Source organism: Glycine soja, chromosome 17 (assembly GCF_004193775.1).
Source record: "Glycine soja cultivar W05 chromosome 17, ASM419377v2, whole genome shotgun sequence".
Lineage (NCBI taxonomy): Eukaryota > Viridiplantae > Streptophyta > Magnoliopsida > Fabales > Fabaceae > Glycine > Glycine soja.
This window is the reverse complement of record NC_041018.1, coordinates 1-22,736: the sequence shown is the minus strand read 5'-3', so window position 1 is coordinate 22,736 and position 22,736 is coordinate 1. Positions and strand designations below refer to the sequence as shown.

At 34.4% G+C, this 22,736-nt stretch overlaps 1 protein-coding gene and 1 long non-coding RNA gene across 14 annotated transcripts; one reads left to right on the top strand and one right to left on the bottom strand.

The window, feature by feature from the left end:
* Positions 1-4,764: 4,764 nt before the first annotated feature.
* On the bottom strand, positions 4,765-6,557 carry LOC114394060 (probable anion transporter 5). The gene has a single exon (XM_028355611.1). It carries the CDS (start codon positions 6,341-6,343, stop codon positions 5,054-5,056), a length of 1,290 nt encoding a protein of 429 aa, XP_028211412.1. The 5' UTR covers positions 6,344-6,557; the 3' UTR covers positions 4,765-5,053.
* A 2,132-nt stretch (positions 6,558-8,689) lies between these two features.
* On the top strand, positions 8,690-22,683 carry LOC114394174. Of its 13 annotated transcripts, none has more exons than XR_003662661.1 (15): positions 8,690-8,984; positions 9,047-9,634; positions 10,211-10,340; positions 12,685-13,294; positions 13,426-13,505; positions 13,609-13,868; positions 16,109-16,323; positions 17,703-17,774; positions 19,082-19,183; positions 19,565-19,972; positions 20,100-20,197; positions 20,405-20,518; positions 20,595-20,879; positions 21,747-21,865; positions 21,962-22,683. It is a non-coding gene; the product is annotated as an uncharacterized LOC114394174 (long non-coding RNA). The 13 variants fall into 13 exon arrangements; XR_003662656.1 differs by having other exon boundaries at positions 8,691-8,984; positions 13,590-13,868; XR_003662663.1 differs by having other exon boundaries at positions 12,685-13,505; positions 13,590-13,868; positions 19,134-19,183.
* Positions 22,684-22,736: the final 53 nt, after the last annotated feature.

Genomic DNA, 22,736 nt, shown 5'->3' with positions numbered 1-22,736 from the left:
TAGAATCAAACCAAACTCAAAAATAACTCGGTAGAATCGAACCAAACTCAAAGTAAGCTTAAAGATGATGGAGATGAAGATGGTGGTGGTGGTGGTGGTGATATTGGAGATGATTTAATTAGAGGATTGATGAACATTTGAACTATTTCTATGTTTTTTAAATATTTTTATTTTAAGAACTTATGTTTGGTATTGTATGGATTTTTCTTTGATTGAGTGTGGATTACGTTAGTTTATTGAATTATAGTCAAAGTTTGTTATTTTGATTTATTTTAGGGTTGAAATATTTAGTTATGATTTTATATATAGGAATATTAATATATTTTTTAATTTGAGTAAACCCTTATGAGTTTATGAATCAATTCTATGAGTCGAGTTTACAGGGCCTCCACAAGTTTACGTAGAATTGCGAGTTTGACAACTTTGACCTTAACTTCAACACATTAACCATTTATGCTAAATCATTTGGTTAATTCAAGTGTTATTTTGCTAATGATTTTAAATTTGGAGTATGAATTTATCAATCAATTTTTGGTAGTTACATATATATTGGGTTAAATCGGACCAATAAGTGGTCCGCTAGTTCGACCACTAACCCATTGTCTTGATTGGGCCGATGATGGGTCGATTTTCACAACCATGATTGGCATTGTGGACGTGTCAAACCTCTGATGGAGGTGTGGTGGCAAGATGTTGATAGATAGGCCCAAGACACACCAAATTTGTACGTTAAAATGGTCATCGGAGTTGCAACGACAACCAACAATGGTTTACTTTTTATATTTTTATTTTAAAAATAATAAAAAATATAGTGCAATTTTTAATAGTCACTGTTCCCAAGTTAAATCGCCATAATTTATAATTTAACGTTGTGGACCTCAATTGGATGGAAAAGACCAAATTGAAGCAATTTAAAAAATTGAAGTACCACCATATAACAAAAGTCTTGAGTCAAATTACCATGTAATCAATGTGCTTGGTCAAATCAAACAAATTTATACTTTGAGTTACTTATCTTTATTTATCAATCAAAATTAAATATTTTTTTCAAGTATGTCACTTTTTCTTCTAGTTGTATTTTTTTCCTTAGTCCTTACAAATATGCCATTTTTTTTTGCTTTCATTCCATGTATTTTTTAGCTTTGCAAACCTGTCACTTTTTCATTTCCTATTATAAGACACATGAGAATAACATGCCGAAAGAAACAAACAAATTGGAAGCTTTTAATAGTTCAATTTGCACATAGGCAAAAAATTGACACATTAAAAATCCATAATCAATAAAACCTTAAAATCCTACAAAATTATGCTCATCTATCATAAAAAATAAGGTTTAATTATTTATTTAGTCCCTATAGTTTTCAAACTTATCCATTTTAATCCATATAGTTAATATGTGAAATTTTTAATCCTTGAAACTTACATTTTAATTCCCAAAAGGTCCTTGCTGTTAAATTTTTTTAACTAACGGAGTTAAAAAAAATTAACGACAGAGACTTTTTGAGAATTAAAATGTAAATTTTAGGATTAAAAAATCCACTTATTAAATTTTTGGGACTAAAAATTTCACTTATTAACTATAAGAACTAAAAGGGGTATATTTGAAAATTTTAGAAATGGGCAATTAAATCAATAAATAATTGTAAATCCTTATCACCAAACTTGAATTTGCCAACATGAAAACTCTTTTAATAATCCTTGCTTTAAATAAAAATTCATAATGGTAAGCCTCAAATTAATCTTTGGTTGTGGTCAACTTGGCCTCAAGGCCATATAAAGGAACCCTAGAACCATTTTTGGAGTTCTCACTTTGACCAATGTTATGGCCAATTAAAATATACAAGTGATGGACAACTTTCATTTTTTAAGTTGTTTTTATAGAGTTGAGATAGATCAAACTCAATTTATAAGATGGTATCATAATCTATAATCTAGTAATTGTTGTTGGACCTATTAGGTCACCCACCATTGAATAGTTGTCAGATCACATGTAGAGATTTAGTTTTGCAAAATTTGTACTTGACCTAGTTCCTGATGTAAAGAGAATGTGTTGGAAATCTCACATTAACTAATGATATAATCAATTAAACTATACAAGTGGAGGAACAATTCTCACCATATTAGCTAATTTTATAGAGTTAAGTTAGATCTAAATCCAAATTATAAGATAATCAAAATGCTCACTCGAACACCATATCCATATGTATTTTACTCTCTCTTGTGCAGTTAATTGGATGAAGAACGCATTAACTTGATCAACAAACCTGTAAGAGAGATTGTGTCGGAGAAAAACCAACCAAATTATCAGAAAAGTAAAATTTTAAATAGCCTTTGAAGTCGAACATGAAGTAATTAAGAGCAGGCTTTTCACTGAAGAGGCCCGCATGAAAACACAGGTTAGTTTTTTTTTTTTTTGTTTTTGAAAAGCTCATGAATATATATTAAAAAACAGTCCCAGAAAGCATAAGATGTGCAAGAGCCAGGGCCTAACGAAAAAAAAAAAACAGCACCACAAAAGTGCACAAGCTAATGACAAAAACAAAAGTCCTGCTCCCGAATACAAGACTAAACAAAACCACAATTCCCTGACTTAACAATGCATTAGAAACTACCCTCGAAACTATCTCCATCCTCAGGATAAGCTTTGCCCCATTATTATATAGGAATGAGACAAAAAGGAACAAAGAGCAAAAGAGAAAACAAATAAATGTAATAAGGACTGCTAATCTTCAACTGTCCAACACATCCACTTGAAGCTATCGTAGGCCGAGAGAAAATTTCGTTAGAGTTAGTTACACATTAATTCCTTTAGCTTAAATAGCATTTTTGATAGAAAAAGAATTTCTGTTAGAAATTTTAGAAAGTACAACCATGAGGAAAATATGTTGTGCTGTGAATATTTTTTTTTATGTAAAAGGCAAAAAATAACAAGAACCAATTAAAGGATCAACAATGCAATAGGGCCCGCCAGTCTGTCTGTCTGCAATATCAAAGGCATAATCTGAACCGAAAATATACTCGAGCAAGCAGAAGCCCATAAAGGTGCAAGCACTACTCCAACAAGATGCACCAAAAAACTGCATAATATTATGCATCACTGAATTTATGCTCCTTCGTTTACCAAACTCCTATATAATCAATTAAATTTCTTCAACAGACCACAACATTATTCAAGAGGAAAGTGGCGATATTAGAATGTAGAAATAAATGGTCTACTGTTTTTGAGCAAGAAGCCCATAATACATGCGTTGTGCTTTGTTTAGCTTGAGTTAAAAAACAAGGTGTTTGGTGAGGTGGATTACTCTTGCACATTCCCTGAAGCAAATGCTTTATTTGTTTTAACTTTTAAAGGTAAAGGTTTCTGAAGGAAGAAGAGCAGATAAATTTTAGGGGCCAAAGCAGCTTTTCCCCCATTTCTGTTGATATATCTGACATCTCTGGTTTATTTTAAAGAATCACAAGGTGATGGATGAACCATTTTGTGGCCTTTATTGCAGGTGTCAATTGGTGTCCAATTGCACAAGATTAACCCACTAGGTTGGAGGAACCTTCTAAGCAAATAAAAGTAGTTCCCTAAAGCACATTGATACCAAGAGGTTGTTGTGTTTTTCTGCTACTTTCCTGAGGAGTCACTAGGATGTATTAGAGAAGACCTTTTGAAAGAGCTTTCTTTGTTCCACTGTAATGGTATGGTTGAATGAGTAGCAATTCTACATTCAATGCTCTTGCACATAAAACAGGTTACAGCAGTCATCTTACTAAAGCTTACTAAGATATGTAATAAATTATTAAGTGGGTAATTTTTGTCAGGCTGATTGAGATGATGGCAAATATTTCAAGGAAGACAGTGCTCTTAGTATTTGCCACAGGAGTGCACCTGCACCAAAGAGGAAAAACTACTGACCATAATCAGTCCTGCTATGTTCAGAAGTAAATCTTAAGACATGGTGGCTCAACTACACTAGACAACGAAGTTACATTTTAACATATAGACATTGACTGTACTAGGAACCTGGGACACACAGACACAGTATGCAAACAAGCTAAGTTTACGAAAATATTCTCCGTGTCTTATTATTGATATTCTCATGATTATATAGGCTGCAGGATTTACAAGCACAGCATCAATTTACTGATAATTGAATTTGTGCTCCATTACCGCACTACAAGGGATTAAATATACCCAAAGCAGAGCCACATAAGTCCATACAGCCAATGCACAAGAACTCAACCTCAACAAATGAAAGATACGTTGATTGAATTGGACCTAAAACACTATATGCATCATAGAAATAGAAATACAAAAGAATCACATTATACAAGATTATATGATTGGTAATACAACACTGAATTGGTCAAATAGATATGAAAAAATTTATAGAGATGAGCTAATATTAAAAAAAGAATAGTCATCTTATGCAACAGTAAATTGATGACACTATTACAGCATTTAACACATCAAACATGTCAAGTGAACAAGGTTAATATAGTAAATCATAATCTTATCACTTGTTCCACTTACAGCATAATGGAAGGATTGCAGATTAGATGAGTCACCAGAGGTCTGGGTGGCAGAAATTGCAAAACCAAATCCAGCAAGTTTCCAGGCTCCACTCAAGGTCATAAGGATGTTAGGTAAAGTATAAAATATGTGTTTAATTAGCCAATCTTTCACAGTGGAGGAACAGAAAGAGATAAGACAGGTTAACTATCAACCCAAAAAGTAATCCGTATCAACTGTGACTGGTGCAAAATGAAACTTCAGCAAAAAAAATTCAAAGAGCAAAAAATACTTTACAATTAAATGAAACTATGGAAATGGCATTCAGAAATACATAAAGGAAACTATGACTCTTGATGCAAGCTGGGTTGTAGCCTTTACTGACTAGGAGTAGTACAAGATGGGGAAATAATAATAATAACAACAAAAATTCATATCCAATTATGACAATATGAGCTCTCCTATCCAAGAATGATATAACATGGAGATGTAATAAAAAGTAAATCCTCAGAATAACAACAGCTGATGAGTCATGAAAATGACAAGGTTACCTCAATCAAAAATTCTCTCCCCAGTTGAAAATAGTAGAAATACAAAAGAACTAAAAATGCATAGAAACCCAGGAATGGAAAACACTGCCCTCCAGCTTTCTGGACTTGAAAGATCAGAATTAGCAGCCTTAGCAGCTTCAAGAAGCTTCCCAGTCAGGTCAACGCCAACAATGCCAGCTAACGTACCGGCAGTATTAGAAACACCCATCACTATTCCAGCGTATCTAGGAGCAATGTCCATGTGGTTCACGGCAAAGCCAGCTCTGCCAAGTGCCAAGAAACCAAGAGCCACGGAAGAACAGAAGACAGCACCACCAGAAGTTCTGAAACTGGGAATGATCACCAAGGCAAGAGAAGCAACCAAGAATCCGACAGTGTTCAAGAATTTCCTGGTTTTGGTGACAGATAATATTCTCCTGGTGATCAAGTAGTCCGCGACAACACCGCCAATGTTGGAGAAGAGGAACATGTTGAGATAGGGCATCATTTTAGAGGAACCCATATCTTGCAGGCTAAGCTGAAGGCCCAATTCAAAGTAGGTTGGGAGCCAGTTCATGAGCACATATAAAGCATAGTGAAAGGTGAAATTGTTGACAACAATCGCCCACACAGGGAAGCTGGTTAAAATTTTGACCCAGGGGATTTTGGCTGAAAGCGGTTTTTTGTTGTGAGTGTCAATTTTTTTATTGACGGGCAAGACTGATTCCCCGACACCAGAGGCAGTGGATTTGGGATCAGTGGCGTATTTGAACCAAAGTAAAGACCATGAAGCGCCCAATGCGGCCTCCGCAAGAAACACAGATTGAGGACCTCTGAACTTGACTAGAGTAGGAAGAAGAAGCATACCTAGAGCTGCACCTAGGTACATCCCAGAAGTGGTGAGAGAGACGGATCTAGATCTCTCGTGAGGGGGAACCCATTGAGCTAGAACTGTGTGGATGGAGGGGAAAATGAAGCCTTGTGCTATACCAACGAGCAAACGAGCAATGACTAAAAGCATAACGCGATTGGGATCTAGAGGAAGTAGTGCACAAGTTAATGACCACAACAGAAAGGAAAGAAGCAGGACCCTCCTCCCCCCGATTTTCTGAGCTGCCCATCCTCCGGGAACTTGAGAACAGGCGTATCCGTAATAGAAGGTGGACAGTATTGTACCTTTGCTCGATTGATTCACTCCGGCACCGTCAGCAGCAACTGTGTACGCGATGGAAAACCCAACTCGTTCGATGTAGCAAACCGAGGTGCAGACGAAGGTCAAAATAACAATCAAGTAACGCACAGGGAGCTTCATTGACTAATTCTAAGCATCACAATTGATTCGACTAGCATAAGATCAAAAATGATGAAACAGAAACAAGAACAAGGAGTACTTACACTGAACGACCTCTTGCTTAGTCTAACGATTGGGGTTTGAGAATTGGATTCCACCTGCCTTTGGCTGTTACAATGTGTCATGGGCTGTGCACGGCGTCTCAATGTCAACAGGAGGTGCACTCAAGAGAGTTTAACCGTTGGATCAAATAAATGACCCGGATGTTACCACACGTCTACGAAAATAACATTTTTAAACTCACTGTTATTTTCAACCTCATTTTATTTGTTGACACGTGTTAATTATTTTTGGCTTTATGATCTTTTTAGTCCAACCAAGGAAATGCCTATAATGAATATCTTTAATTGTTGACACTTGGTATAAAATAAGGGCATTTATGATATTTCCATAACCTCTATTTATTTTGCTTTTGTGTCTTGAGAGTGACACTGGTGCTCTTGGAACCTCTCTGCACACTTCCTTATTTCTCTATCCAAATGGCACCATCTCGCCTCTTACTCGTTGGTTGCATCGCTAAAGTCACCATCTTTTTTCTTTGTCAGTCATGTTCCAACGAGGTCGTTTCACTCCTTCATTTTTGTCTTTCTCTTCCTCAATATTTTTCTCTTTTTTTCTTTTTTGTTGTCTTATTTTTCTCTTTCTTCCTTCATTTCACTTTTTAGTTGGGCATTTTCTCGAATAGTTTTCGTTCAAGCTTTAGATTTTGATTTTTTTAGTGGAGATAGGCAAATACAAGATGTACCGGTTCTTAAGGATTGTTCTTTTTGCATTCCTTGCAGGTAGTTTTGGACGCTTATTAGACCCAATAGGTGTGGAAAATCTACCCTCATGAAGGTATTTTGCACGATTTTGGTAATCTTTTTGTTGTTTTTTTTATGTTCAGTATTAGTTTTATTTTATATTCAAATTGCATCACCTTTTTGCTATGTTTTTTTAAATGTTCATTGTTAGTTTTATTTTGTATTCAAATTGCATCACTAGAAGAAGATAAGAAAGCTTTTGGAATGACTCAGTCAAAAGAGACAACAATGCTTGAAGCAAAGAAGATTTCATGTGGTAAATCTGAAGTGGATTTCATTGTCTCTTATTATTTTTATGGTAAACGTGATTTGATATGGTAAGTTCATTCCTTTTTGTCATCTTTATGGTTTTATTTGTGAATGTTTCCTTGCACTTTGACATTTTAGAATAAAAGTTTGTTCTATTTTTTTTTAGATTTTGCATTCTTTTATTCTCATTTTGGGTATTGCTAGGCTTTCAGATTCCGGCAAGGATAGGATTTTGGTTTCAATATTCACAAAATTGATTCTTGCTCAATTTTTCGTGTTGAAGATCTGCATTTTTTTATTCTCACTTTTGTAAAATCAACAACCTATTCTTTACTTTTGTAAAATGAGTGGATTGGTTAAGGGTATGATGGATTTTGATTTTTAGAATCAGAATTTTGATTAGTATATGACGGGGGTAAGGATGTAATGAATGGAAATTATAGTAGATGGTGAGTGAATAGGTATTTTGGTCTCTGTCTTTGTAGTGATTTTGTAAATTAGTCCCTATCATTTTGAAATGTAAAAAATAGTCCGTATCTTTACATCCGTTATGCAAATAAGTTTTTACTGTTAAAATTAGTCACATGTCTATGTGGCAAGTTTTAGTGCATGTAAGCAAACCCATGTAATTTAATTAACTTTACTTATTATTATTAAAAAATGTTTGTATGTGTGTGTATGAAAAAATATGCTCCAATGCGTGAAAAATTTCACTTGTGCCACTCCTTTACTCCTCAAAACCCCACCATTAATTAAAAAAATGTCACATAGGTCCATATTCATCCAAACCTAATTCTAAATGAAAAACTAATAAATTATAATTTTATAGGGATGAAAAACAGACAAAAATTATAAAAAATAAATCTAAACTTTAATAATTTTAGAAGGATAATTTTTTTTAGCATTTTATTTTATAAATAAATCACTAAAAATGAATAAATAAAGTCAATATGCCAATTATATGTGAATTTAATATATATATATATATATATATATATATATATATATATATTAAGTACTAGAGATGTAATAATTTTCTAACTCTAGTATAAATACTAGAGATGTAATTGCTTTGTGTTATATGATATTTTATAGTAAATTATTTTCATAAACACTTTTTGTTAAGTGTTTAAGAGAGTTTATGAAAATTATTATAATTTATTTATTCATAAATGGTTTTAAACTTATTTCAATAAGCTTTTTAAAATAACATATCAAAATATTTTACTGTTATTTGTAAATTGAAAACAATCCCGCTCTCATTTTGGCCACTCCCTCCAACGGCAAGACCTAGTACGATATACCTGGATCTAAAAACAATTTCGTTCTCCCTCACCAGTCACCACGCAACACCCCGTCATTCCCTTCACTGCGCCAACCGTGGTTCTCAGCAGCATCACTATCCGCTCTTCCCCCTCAGCACGTCGTGAATCCACGAATCCGAACCTTGGTTGCCATCGTCGTTTGTCGTTGCAGGTTCACACGCAGGAGACGAGGCTCTCGTTGTGGGTTCCCGTGATAACTGTCACTGGTTAGCGTGAACATCCATGGTAAGAAATTTTTCCTCTTTCATTTTTCTTCAACTCACACTCACACTCTTCCACATCCATAGGTTTCTTGTACGGGCGCTCTCCGTCCGCTTCTTCACTGGCGGCTCCGTGCCCCTCCGCATCTTCTGCTCTCATATCCTTTCTTGTTTCCTTGAACTTATTCACTGCTTAGTCAGAAACTCATGTCTTCCGGCGAAGACAACATGGCGGCGATAGAGTGGAAGTGATAGCAACAGAGATCAGAACATACCTGAGGCCCAAGCTATGGATGAAGACAGACCCGAGACCCACGATGGAAGGCCCAAGAGAAGTACCAAGCGACTTGAGTATCTGGACAATTACGCATAACAGTTATTGGGGAAGAATTAAGGGAGTTATTTACAACTGTTTTTCCATTTCAGAATTCTGTTAGAAAAGCTGCTAGGAACTCGTTATTGCAATCATGCTTTGTAAATTTTATTACACAGAATCACCCCACGAAATGTATTTAAATAAGATTGCAATGAATTAAATGGTAAGAAGAATTCCAGCTCATCACCTTTAGTGTAGAACGGAGGTTCCCTTGCCCTCGAAATGAAGGACCATTGTCCTCTGCTTGTATCAGGAAGCCATCAGAGCTGAAGCCCAATGTTTCGCTGTCTAGCGTTAAGGTCGTGACTGATTTGGTAGTGGTCTTTGATGATGGTGATATCCCTTAAATTTTGAATATATATATATATATATATTTTTTTCTTTTTTCTTTTACTTTTGGTACTTCCTTAATATACTAATGCGAGGATGAAAATCTATAAGACCGTATAATTGTAAGAGTTCTGTGACTTCTATCCCCTTCTATTTATGTTTTGTATGGTAGTGATACACTAGGGTGAATTGTTTAATGTGGTTGTTTTAATCATCTATTATTTTTAAATTGGGAGACGATTTGTTTGATTTTGTTTGTATTTGCTTCAATTCTGGTTTGCCTTCTTTCCTTCAAGAAGAAAAAATGTTAGGTGATGAAGAAATTAGTTGGTGGCTGGTGTGATTTTAGATGCTTTAATTTTTAAATGAGAGTGGAGCCATGTCTGATTGGCTCTGTCCTATTTCTTGGAACAAAATTCGTTGATAGTGATAGTGATGTCCTAGTAAGCATGGTTGAATTGGACAATTGAAGCTACTTTGCTGAGACTGTAAAAATAATTTGCTTTTGAACAGTCACCTAATTAATCATGTTTTACCTGAATCAGGTTATTGATAAGTCATTTGGTTTTGACACTGCTGTTGAAGAGGCACAAGGAGCCATAAACTTTGCTCATGTGGAAGCAGAAAGCACTGAGAATGGTATCGATATTGTCAAGCTTATGGGTCGTTACAGTGGTAAGTATCATTTACATTATGGTAGTTTACAATTTTAGTCAGTTGGTATAGAGTTCAGGATTTGAATAATCTGGGTAGGAAAAAGATTTACGTTTTGTTTGTATTATTGGTACTTCATAAATTTCAGTTTTTATTACTTAAGCTACACAAGAAAATTGGTCTATGCGAGGAAAGTAAACAATATAAATCCAAAACATTTTTTTCTCTCTTTCCTTTTTCGACCTCCAGTCTAACAACAGAAAATGGGACATTAAATATCTTTTACTATGCAAGGTTTTTACTATAAAAAGTGAGACAATTTTGATGAATAAAAACTGACGGCGATTCGGTCAACAAGGAAATAAAAGGAGACTAGGAATATTCTTTATCCAATTTATGACAGATGCTTTTATCAGAAAGACATTAAAAAAAATAGCTTTTGAGTTATACCCGTGTTTATTTGGTGTTGGGTATCATTCTCAAGAGGTGGGGGAAGGCCAATCTTCTTTGACCTTTTCCTTTTCTAATTCAACTTGAATCAGTTAAGGAATTTTCTTAAAAGTTGGATATGAGATGGGGGGAGGTTTGGTGAGGATGAAAGAAATTGGAATTTAATAAGTTGTAATTTAAATATAATGTGTAAGATATCTTAAGATATATTAAAATATATCAATTTGGGTAGGGAAAGAAAAGAAGGTCGGGAATTTAATTTTAAAAGAGTTTTGAAGAAAATTGTTAAATGATTTGTGTAAAAGCTATTTGAGTTAATCAAGAGAAATTGAACTTGTTATTGGACAAAAATAAATTCAGTTTTTAGAAGTAAAAGTGGTAATTTGAAGTTAATTTATATAATAAAGCTTACTTTTAATTTTTTACACCCTTAGAATTCTGATGGGAGAATGTTAGGAGGGACAAAACAAACCAGCAAAAGCACCACTAAGGGCACAAACCCTTGGTGGATTCCCTTTAACAGAATCTGTTAGAAGGTGCTGAGCTGTCAGGAGGATACTGGTTCATAGGAAATATGTTGTTGGCATGTTGCTTCCCATCGTGCAGCACTGCATTGTCGTCATTTTCCACTTTTCTGTTATTTTCTTTTCGCATTCTAGCACCTTCTGTTTTCGTAGGGGCACCCTTGGCTAGTGCCTCTATATAAGGGATGCTTAGTATGTAATAGAGGACAGTAGAAAAATAATACAAGTTTTCTTCCTTATCCTTCTCTCTTATGGAGGTTCCTAGCCCTCGAAGCTAGGCTGTTCTTTTCCGTGCTTCTGTGCATGACAGAGAAGGTTGCCAATGTTAGATAAACTAAACCAAAATAATTGGGAACCTCTTAGCTTTTTAACAGTCTTGACTGACTTTCCAATTTTAAGAAAAATTGCATCGAATTTTCCAGAATAGTGTTTTTTTGCCTTTTTTTTGTTGTTGTTTGGTGAGTCCAATTAAGTTAACGAGTTTTTTGTTGAGCTGAAAAATAAATCTGATTACTAGTTTCCAGCTTTGGAAGAAGCTTGCTCAAGTGTGGAATCACAGTGATAGATCATGATCTTTTCATTTTGTAGAACATCCAACCCCTGATGTTGATATGGTTTCCAAAATAGAATGTATAAGGAGTTTTGTTTAAATTTTTTTTTTTGGTATTTTATTATTATTTCCCCCTTCTGTTTCAGTTTTATGTCATTTAAAGTTTGGGAAAATGGTGGGTATGAAGCATATTTATGATAAAGGGTGTTGTTTGTTTGTGTTTTTTTTTTGTATGGCTTCTCCTTTATTTTGAACTCCAACCTGAGAAGTATTTGAAGCAAATGAGTGATTTTTAATTTTACGATTTTTTTCATAATTATTTTAGCCAAGTGTGGATTGTTTTTAATTTTTTTTAAACTATACTAATTTACTAATTTGTTTTTATTTTGCTTTTTTATTATTTTTATGTGTCTCATCTCTTGTTAGGAGGCAAGTTTTTGGTTCTTGTGTTTGAAACTAAGTACCCAATTTTCAGAGATGAGAAAAAAGACCAAAAACTTTTTTTTTGATTAGCAAAGACTAAAAAACTTAACTTTGATAGAAAATAAATGCATTTGTTGTTATGATTCTATTCTCTTAACCCGAAGTGTTGAAATCTTTTATAATTTTCCCCCCATTGTATAGCTAAGTTCCGTTAAGGATCTCTGCTGATAAAGTGAAACAACTTGTAATCTAAAGTCTGCATCTTTGCTGATGGGATTTCATTGTGCTTTTGTTACATGCTGTAGAAGGTTTGAAGTCGTTGATGGTTTTGCTGATAACTAAACTTTTTTTTAAATGAATTATGGTCTAGTAATCCATTTGCTTGCTAATTGTTCTTCATTATATTTTGGGGTTGTAGGTGTTGGTTTTGTGACATATGTTTGGTAGTGAAATTTAAATATTTGCATGGAAGCCTAAGAATGTATTAGATCCGGGCATACAATGATAGAGGCAGAATCCCCATCATTTTACCTGGTGGCAATGAGGAGTAAAGCTCTAAACTTGGTTCATGTCCTTGATAGTGCTGCTGCTGCTACTACAACTGCACCTGTTGTTGTCTCACCTATGAGACTTTGGATTCATGTCCTTCATGTCCTTCTCTAACAATACAAATTTAAGTTGTACGAGGGAAGAGGCTCTGGATTTCGGTGCCTTGAGCGTTTCTAATGGAGGGAAGTAGTTACTTGATAACATATTATGCATTAATATGAGTGGGTTGACTGGACCTATTCAATTTGGTTTAGATAGATCTCCTCTAAATCCATCATATGACATTCTTAATGTAATTGCTACAGGTTATAGGAGAATCGGCTACTGGTCTAGTTCTCTGACCTTTCTGTAATAAACCCTGAGAAACTTCATGCAGAGCCTGCCAATTGTTTAATTTCAAGCCAACATCTAAACTGTGTCATATGGCCAGGAAATACAACAGAAAAGCCTCATGGATGGGTTTTCCCAAATAACGGGAGGTAACTGAGAATTGGAATTCCCAACAGAGTTAGCTATTAAGATATGATCTCCCAAATAAATGGCACCAATGCAATTCAAGGATATTGCATAGATATATTCCTAGCTGCCTTTAAATTGCTTCCCTATGCAGTTCAATACAAGTTCATTCTGTTTGGAGATGGAGACAAGAACCCAAGCTACTGTGATCTTGTCAACATGATTACTTCTGATGTAAGTAATACTCACTGCATAGAACAAACATAATGTAGTAATATCTTGTTTTTATATATCAATTTTTTGTGCTTACATCTACAGGTTTTTGATGCTGCCGTAGGTGACATTGCGATTGTCTCTGTCTGAACAAAGATTGTGGATTTTAGTCGACCATATATAGAGTCGGGGCTAGTTGTGGTTGCTCTAGTAAAAAAAATTGAAGTCAAATGCTTGGGCTTTCTTGTGACCATTTACTCCACATATGTGGGGTGTCACTGCATTTTTTTTCCTCTTTGTTGGAGCAGTGGTGTGGATTCTTGAACATAGAACAAACGATGAGTTTCGAGGGTCACCGAGGGAACATATAGTTACAGTTCTTTGGTAAGTACTCTTGTTGTAGCTAGTGCCCATAGCTAGTTAGTCATAACTCATCTTTGTATGCTGTTGCAGGTTTAGTTTGTCAACCATGTTCTTTGCGCACAGTAAGTCGTCCACCTATTTTGACAGTTCATGTCCTATTCTTGTTTGTGGCTAGAAACAAATAAGCTTCTTTATTATTCTTTCAAGAGAAAACACACTTAGTCCACTTGGTTGAGTTGTGTCCATCCATGTCCTGCATTTACATACTCACTTCCCTCACATGCATCTCACCCCCGAAAGTGACAGACATGTTGAATTGGGCCACATTTGTCGTTGATCCCCCTCTTCGTCGCTCCACCGACACCACTCTCACACTCGATGTGTTTAGCATGCAATTTCCTTAAGAATCCACCATTATCCAACTTAACCTTAAATCCTCATCAAGAATCTCTCACGCTTCCTCGCTCTGTGGATACTCCATTATCGTCGTCACTACCTCATTTTGATCAATAACATCGATTCTAAATGACGAGCACCGAAAGCAGTTGGACTTTGTCTCGATATTTGTCTCTTCCTTCTCTCCCTCATTGTTGTCATCACCTACCTCTAATACCACCACCACCAACTAGATTCACTTCAAAAATCACGAACCAAATCCGCCCATAAAATATCATCTTTGTCCATATCTGAACCCAAAACGCCTAAATCCAACCTCTTCTCCTCGTTGTTCGTTTGTTCCTCACTCCCCCATGTAGCATTGTGTCTCTTTTGTCAGTCGTGTCACCATTTCAATTCTTTAAGGGATTTTATTTCAGATCTCATTATGTTTTTAATTCATGTCAAATCTGGTTATTTTATTGATTTTTTTTAAAAACTTTGATTCATTTTGTTGTTGTTGAGCTTGATATATGCTTTAATTTGTTTTGATTCTTGCATTTTAAAATATTTTTTCTATAATATATGATGATTTTTAACCTTTGAAAATTACATTTTAAAATTTTAATTGAAAAAATGTCACAGGTTCGTAATCTAAACATAATTTCTGATGAAAAATTAGTGAATAATAATTTTATAAGAGTGAAAAACAAAAAAAAAATTATAAAAAATAAATCCAAACTTTAGTAATTTTAGAAGGATGAAAAAATATTTTAACATTTTATTTATAAAATAAAATTATCAAAAATGAATAAAGTCAATATTTCAATGAATTTAATATATATTTATATTTATAATTGACTATAAAAAATCTGTAAATATGTAAAGTAAGAAAAATATTTTTTAAAAAAGTATTTTTTGAATTATCTAAAAATTTGTAAAAATATTCATAATGGTTGGTAACTATTTCAAATAATATAAATGTTAATTACACTTAATTGATAAGATACTCTTTTTAACATTCTCTATAACACACTCTTTTTAACATTCTCTGTATAATTATTAAAATTTATTGAAAATTAATAATTTTGATAAGACCTATCTTTACTAATATTCTTAGTATATATCAATGAATGTAATTTTGATAAAACTAACTTGGAAACATCATTGACAAGTAAATTTACATGATTATTTTATTTTGTTTTAATTCAGTGGTCTATTGAAAGTTTCCAAAAATTTAAAATTAAAAAAAATATAAATTACTAATAAAATAACAAAACTCAAGCTTTAAAGTAAAAGTGAATGTTTTATAAACCAGTAACTTAGTTGCCTAATCGTATTCAGAAACCTGATTTCCCGGCTCAATTTAGGGTTTAGGATTTGGGGTTTAGGAATCCGTTCCAACTTCAGAAGAGTTTGTTCGATATGTATCATTGTGGAATAGCCAGCCCGAAAAACGCTATAGTGGGATGACCCATGTTTGGAAAACTTTAACAGATTTTACAATGTTTAAGGATATATTTTATGATAAAAAGATTTAAACATTTATTAAAATAGGAAAGATATCACATCATTTGAATAATTTTCAATTGATACTAAACAATAATTAGAAAATATCTCTATTTAAATTCGATTAGAAAATAAAACTTGATTATAATGCATCTAAATTTGAATTTTGAGTAAAAGCGGTAAGAAAGTTATATGAATAAGGGTCTAATAGTTAAAATTGACAGTCCAAAAAGTAATTTTAAAACTGACGGTCCAAGTCCAAATAAAATTTGTGTTGGAAATAAAACACTAGAGTGAAAATAGCCAAAAAATAAAGATGGTGTCGTTTAGAGTTAGAGTTCTGAATTTGGTATCTCTTTTTTCTGACCCACTAACAGTGAGCGCAACCATGAGAGCAAACAGTCAATAGAAGCTGTAGAACTGCATTACAGCACAATTTGTCCAATCTGACCATCATTTTGACTGTGAAAAGCATCGTTCCAGTCACAACGGCCAGGTGGGATATGATGATGCTTGGAGGAGAAGTAGGGTGCCATGTGTGATGCTCGGGCACAATAGCACCAATATTGCGCACAATTAACTACCATGCTAGGTAATAAATTAACAAATCTTGCTTCTATGTTTTTTATGATATATCACAGTCCTAATAATTGTGGTCCTTATGAAATTATGATAACGAATAAGACTTAATATATATTTGTTTTTTGATAGAGCAGTTCCCTTAGCTTATGCTTATGTCCATAAGGCCCATAATATTGATACTTGTTTGATCTTGGCACCCTCACCTTTATTTTTTTGATAAAAATGTCTTTAACGGAAACTGTTATATAAAATTAAACAACGAAATTTACGGAAACTAATTTTACAAAAAGCTAACGAAGTAGAGGGTGAGAAGAAGAAGAAAATGTATGTTAGACATGGGCCTGTCCATATGGGTTATATTTTCAGCCCACATCCCACAGCAGCCCAACTCAGCTGACTCAATTATCAAACAACCTAACCCGGTTTACCAATTACAACCCCGAGTGCTAGCATCCCAAGTTTTAGAATCAATCAAACAAACCTCAGTACCAAGAACCCTATGCCTTGACAAACCCTAACGTCGATTTAAATCGTTTGTTCGCACTTCAATCTCCAAGTCATAAATACACTCTTCTCTCCCCATTCACTCGCATTGGCTTTTGGTAGTTGAAGTCTTTCATTGTTGTTAAATTCAGATCAGGTTTTCCTTTTTCCCTCTCTTTTTATCTTATCGATTTTGGTTCATGCCATGCCTCTGTAACTTTCTTTCTTTGTTTCTTTCTTTGTTTCTTTGTTTCTTGCTTTCTTCGTGTAATCCCTGCATCAGGAATTTGTTTTCTGTACTTTATAAACCACCCATTAAAACTTGCAAGTCATCTGTACAAGTAATTAAAGCGGGTCAATTGATATATCCTGGGAGTAACTTTTTACATTATCACTTGTATTATTAAATTTTCTCTGGTGCATCTACTGTGAACACCTTAAAAAATGACAATGTATTTGAGATTGTACTAAGCACTACATTTTAGCCAAATGCGCCATACATGTTTAGCAAACTTCTTCCTCATACATGCTGGTTTTTTCTTTCTCTTTTAAACTTGAGTCTGTCTATTATTGTATAAGCACTTAGATATCATATCATCTATTTTTATAATTGAAAAAATCAGTTTAAACTATTTTCACATTAGATATAAGTTGTTTTCATCATTTATCCTAGAATGCTTGTTGAAATTAGTTGAAAACAACTTATGGACATATCATAAGCTTATTGAGAAGTTTTCTTTAATCTCACGAAGCTTTTAGTATCTTAAAGGCCGTGGCATCTTTTAAAGAAGAGTATAGACTTAATTTGGGTTGGTAAAATAATAACTAAAGTTTAGGTTGGCGAAGAAGTTAGAACATTGTGATAAAGACAGACTAATACATTTTAGCTTTATACATATCTTACAGGGTGGACTTGGGTACATCTGATTATTTTGCAATTGATGTGCTCCTCAACTGCCTAACTGTCCTGAGCTCGGAGTAAGTTCGAATACCAAACTTCATGTTACAAAGTAGAGATGCTTGTCTTGTTAGTTATTTTGGAAAAGCAATTGTGATTGAACTCTATCTGAAATGGCGGCAGATATCTTGGAATCCAACAAATTGTTTTTGGTTCTTCCACTATGATTTATGATTTGATGTATTTTGTAAAAAATGATATTTTTATAAAAGTATATATTTTTTTAACACTAAATAAAATTTCTGATTGGTAGCTGAATGTAACAATATAATATTTTTACTGCTAATATAGCAGTGTTGAATGTAATAAAAATAAATTGTCCATTGGATATGTTAGTATTTGAAAAATAGACAAGAAGAGCAAGAGAGTAAAGCAGCAGAAGGGGTGAAGATAGGGATGGCGGGCATGTTTGGATGTAGTTGCCATTGGCAGTGGGCGGAGGCGAAATCCATGGGAATGGGCTGTTGGTTCTATACCCATCCATGCAGTGAGGCATTTTAGGATTAGCAGCCTCTGTTGTTTATTACACAAACTCATCACACATTGTGAGCCATAGGAATTTCAAGCCTACTCTTCTCATAAACACAAGGAAATTGCATAGCCCACCCCCTGCTACAGCATATTGCCACTACTTCACCCTTGTTTTTGCATCGTGAAGCCGCATATGCCTGTTTCTCACTCTCTGCACTTTGCTCTCTCAAGTTTCCAGCAGCCAAACACTTGTTCATGCTTTGTTGGTCTCTGTACCCTCTGCATTTTCCTGTCCCTCAGCCTCTCTTTCATCCTTTTCCAACCAAGCCCAACATTGTTTCTCCAGTTTTGATTTGAGTACTTTAGTTTTGAGCATGTTATATAGAAACTATTTGCTTTGGTGTAGTAGCTGCTTTGCTGTACCATTATAGCATATAGGGGTCAGGTACTGCACTATAATGTGGGGTTATTTAACTACTTTGACTACATGACCAAGGTATTTAGCTTTTACATCCAAAACAACACTAGTTTTGACAACAGGAAATAGAAATCTGTGTGCTTTTTTTAGAGGTTATTGGGATTTGGGATTTTAGTACCTTTGTGAATGCTGCTGGTAGTGGTTGATAGGTTGCAACTAGCAAGCTTGAGTCATCCTTAAGTTCAACTTTGCGAGGCTGATAATAGTTGTATTGATTTAGTGGTTCCAGTTTTCAAAATTAAGTTGAAGGTTTATACTTTGTAGTTTCTAAAGTAAGCATTAGAAATTAGAAAAAAACTGTCTTTATCTGTTTTAATCCCAGTTGTTGTAGTTGAATAAATTGGTTAAACTGTTGTATTCCATGATATGTCTTTGCAGTTCCCATTTTTGCATTTAGGTGATAAAGAATTTATTCATTTGAGTTGCACAGCTTTACCAGTACCAACAGTCCAACACCATCAGGCCCTACTAACCTGGAAGGTGTGCATTTGTTCTTTTTATTATTGTTGTTGGAGACAAGTGATTTGGTTATCTCCATTTTTTGGTTAGTTAGGAAATGTGGGAATCTGTGAATTAGGGATTGAGAAACGTTTTATGATAGTTTTGGTTTGCCTGTTATGTTTCCTAAAGACAAATGATACTATTTAACCAATCAGATAGGAGCCTTGCTAAAGTATATTTCATTTACAATATCTCTATATGCCCCATGTAGTTCCTTTTGGACTATGGTGGTGTAAATTCTATTCTGATTGGATCGCCCAATTAGGCGAAGGGTTTTATTTACGCTTTACAGCATAATTTGTGTCTGTACAATGCAAAGTTGTAAACTATTTTTTTTTTATTTTTTTTGGTTTTGCTTAGTTCTTTACCATGGTTACTGATGGAACCAAAAAGCCTCAAGTTTCAGTACCTACACCACCACCACCTTGGAAAATCAATTTGCAGAAATATGCTGAATCCTGTGCTCTCAAACTCCATAGTCTTCAATCTATCATAGAAAATAGAGTAAACAGTGATTATAGGTCTCAAAAGAACAAGAGAAGGACAACTGTGTTTGATAACCAAATTGCAAGAAAAGGGTGCAGAAGAAAGAGGCAGAAACTGGGAATAATTGATAAAGCCCTTGCCAAATCAGGTTTGGAGGAGAATCACCAAAAGAAGCTTCCTCGGTGTGTTCATCGGAGATATGAACTAAAGAAAAACCCAGAGAATGGTTTTTGCTATGACCAAGCTTTGGGGTTACCACCTTCCTTTGTGTCTACAAGGAAGGTAGGTCTTTTTGGGTAAAATTAAAAGCTTATGAAAGAGTCTATGGGGGAAGTTGAAGCAACAAGCTTGTGAATGTTTTAACATTCCCTTGGAAACACTAACAAGGATTGTGCATGTGCTTACGCAGGGGTAAAGGTTCGAGGGCGCTCTTGAAAAAGGCTCAAACAAGAGGTGCTTGTACATGATGCAAGCTATTATACTGCCCTCCAATTGGAGGGTCCAGAGGTAGTTTATTTTAGTTTTAGTTTTAGCTTTTTTGTTGGAATTTTCTTCTTTTTCATTGTTATACATCTGAGTCTAAAAGACACACTAAACTGATGTTCTGATTCAAACATATTGAAATGCATGTATCAAATAATTATTGTGGGCTCTCAGTCCAAAAAAGTAATGGTTTAATTTTATTTGTTTTATTTAAGGCTCTCCTGTATACAGGATTCATTAATGTCTGTATTAAGAATGGTGCTGGAACCCTATCCGGCAACAACACCACATCCTGGAAATCATGATGACTCTGTTCTTTACAGTGTAACCTATGGAAGAGCAATGGTAGATGTCCTGTTGCTGACTCCAGTAACTGCTTGGTTGGTTTGGTTAAACTAAACTAATTTTTCTTTCTTGACAGCTGCATCAATGTGGAGCACCAGTTTCTCAGCCAATTGCTCCTGTAACCTACATGTAGCAACCAAGTTCCCAACAAAATATGAGTACAGAGCTAGATGGAAGAAATCGTTGTACTTAGTTTGGACAACATGACATTGGTAATGATTCAAACAAACATGGTGTGGAGTTAAGTGAAAAATCAGGCAAAATGAAGCACAGTTCTTCATTTAGACGCCTATGGGTGTGGATAAATTCTTCTGACTTTGAAGAAGGATACGAGAATCTACAAATTTCCTGCCAGAAAGAGGTTCACTTTCTTCTTTAGATTCTTCTATGGACCTTCGTATTGTATTTGTTTTTTCGTAGTTTGGGTTATAAACCCAAAATCAGAGTCTGAAAGTTTAGATAGAAATGACTGAGAAATCATATTTGTGTCAATAATAGAAGTACAAACAAGTGGATTCTCCTTCCGAATGAAGCTAATGTTCTTTTCCTAGATGCTAAGTGACAATGCAGAATGATTGATCTTATACTTCCTTTCTACTATTTAAGCTAGACACCAGACTAATTCAGTAACTAACTGCTGTTAAACCAACCCTAACTGATTATACTTCTACTCTAACTACTTTGGCTTATTTTTGTTTATTTTTCTGTCATGGCCTTCATGAGTCTATCAATATGTATATTTGCTAAACATAAAAACAGGGAGAAATTTGTGAAACCAATTCTCCCATAGGTTAATGTTACAAGTAATCTCACTTTACTGTTGCATTGTCTATTTGAAAGGCTTTCATGTCAGTGTCATATTTCATTATAACAATGAGCATGATTGGATGGTGGGATCTAATATGGATTTATATCTGAGCTGACTGTAAAGATTTAGATGATCATAGGTCCATCTGTCTCACTAGCTTGTTATTATTTCTTTAAAGATGTAACTTAGTATGAAATGTTTTTTGTCTGAAATCACAATTAATATTAATCCTGCTAGAAAACTGCTTAAATGTTAAGGTTGAGAAAATTTTATTTTTCAGATAAATATTCTTGTCAGATGAATCGTCACTAATTTGGTTGGTGTTGCTTGGCCAAGGTTTTAATTTCGCTGCTGAAGTTGAAGAATAGAACTGTAAACTATATATAAACTCTCTCTCAATAAATGCTTTGTTTTATTCAGATGGAGAAGAGGGTCATCTCAATTAATTGCTTTTCCCTTGAGGGTCAACTTGCAAAATTAGAATTAATTGGATTAGGGACATTTCAACTTCTTCAAAAAGTATTGCATGCTGTTGGAAGGTTTGTTATTTAAATTAGACAAAACATTTCTGCTTTTTTTTAAACATTAATGATCTGAAATGGCATATTTTTCTTCATGGCATTACAATATTTCAGAGAACTATTGGCAATTGAAGAAACATGTGCCAGAAATTCATCCATACTGAGAAATGAGGATTATTTTTCTTCATGTGCTATGCTATCTCTTAATGTCAAGGATCCTCGAGAATTGCCATGGAAGAAGACTGTTGTTCCAGTGGAGTCCATTTCAACTAAGACTCCGACTGATGCACAAGAAAAGAAATACAAAGAGCTTGCTGAATTGGGAGGAATATTGGAAGAGAATAGAGATTTATCTTCATTATCAAGGTCTTAACTTGTAGACAACCAGTTTGATATTGATGGATGTATGGTATGCTACCACCAGAGGGTTGAGGCCTCCAGTGGAAGACAGTTTTCTTTCTAAGGAGAAACACCATGAACGTATGGTTAATTTCTGCCTTGATGATATACATTCTGGAGAGGCCAACTCTTCAACTAAGGTGCAGTGCTCGAGATCTTGCCCTATTCTTCTTTTATAAAATGATATGAAGGAATTGATTATAGGGTAACTTCTTTAATCTATTTTTCCTTTTAATTTGTTTGAAATTACTGATGGTGATGAACTCTATCTATTAGTATTGCTTAGCTTGTATTCTTGAAAACAAATGATAGGTATTTGTGATGACCTGCTTAAGATATACAAGAACAATAATAATCATAATTTATGTTTTAATTCCCTGCTTACATTGAACATGATTCCTTGCAATGCATGAAGCCATGAAGTATTTATGTCAAAACCTTCCTTATTATGTGCTGTCTGATAAATGCTTCTGTGATTGTCTTCTAGATG

Excerpts from the sequence above, each read along its gene's own strand:
- LOC114394060 (XM_028355611.1), bottom strand. The coding sequence starts at position 6,343 with ATGAAGCTCCCTGTGCGTTACTTGATTGTTATTTTGACCTTCGTCTGC.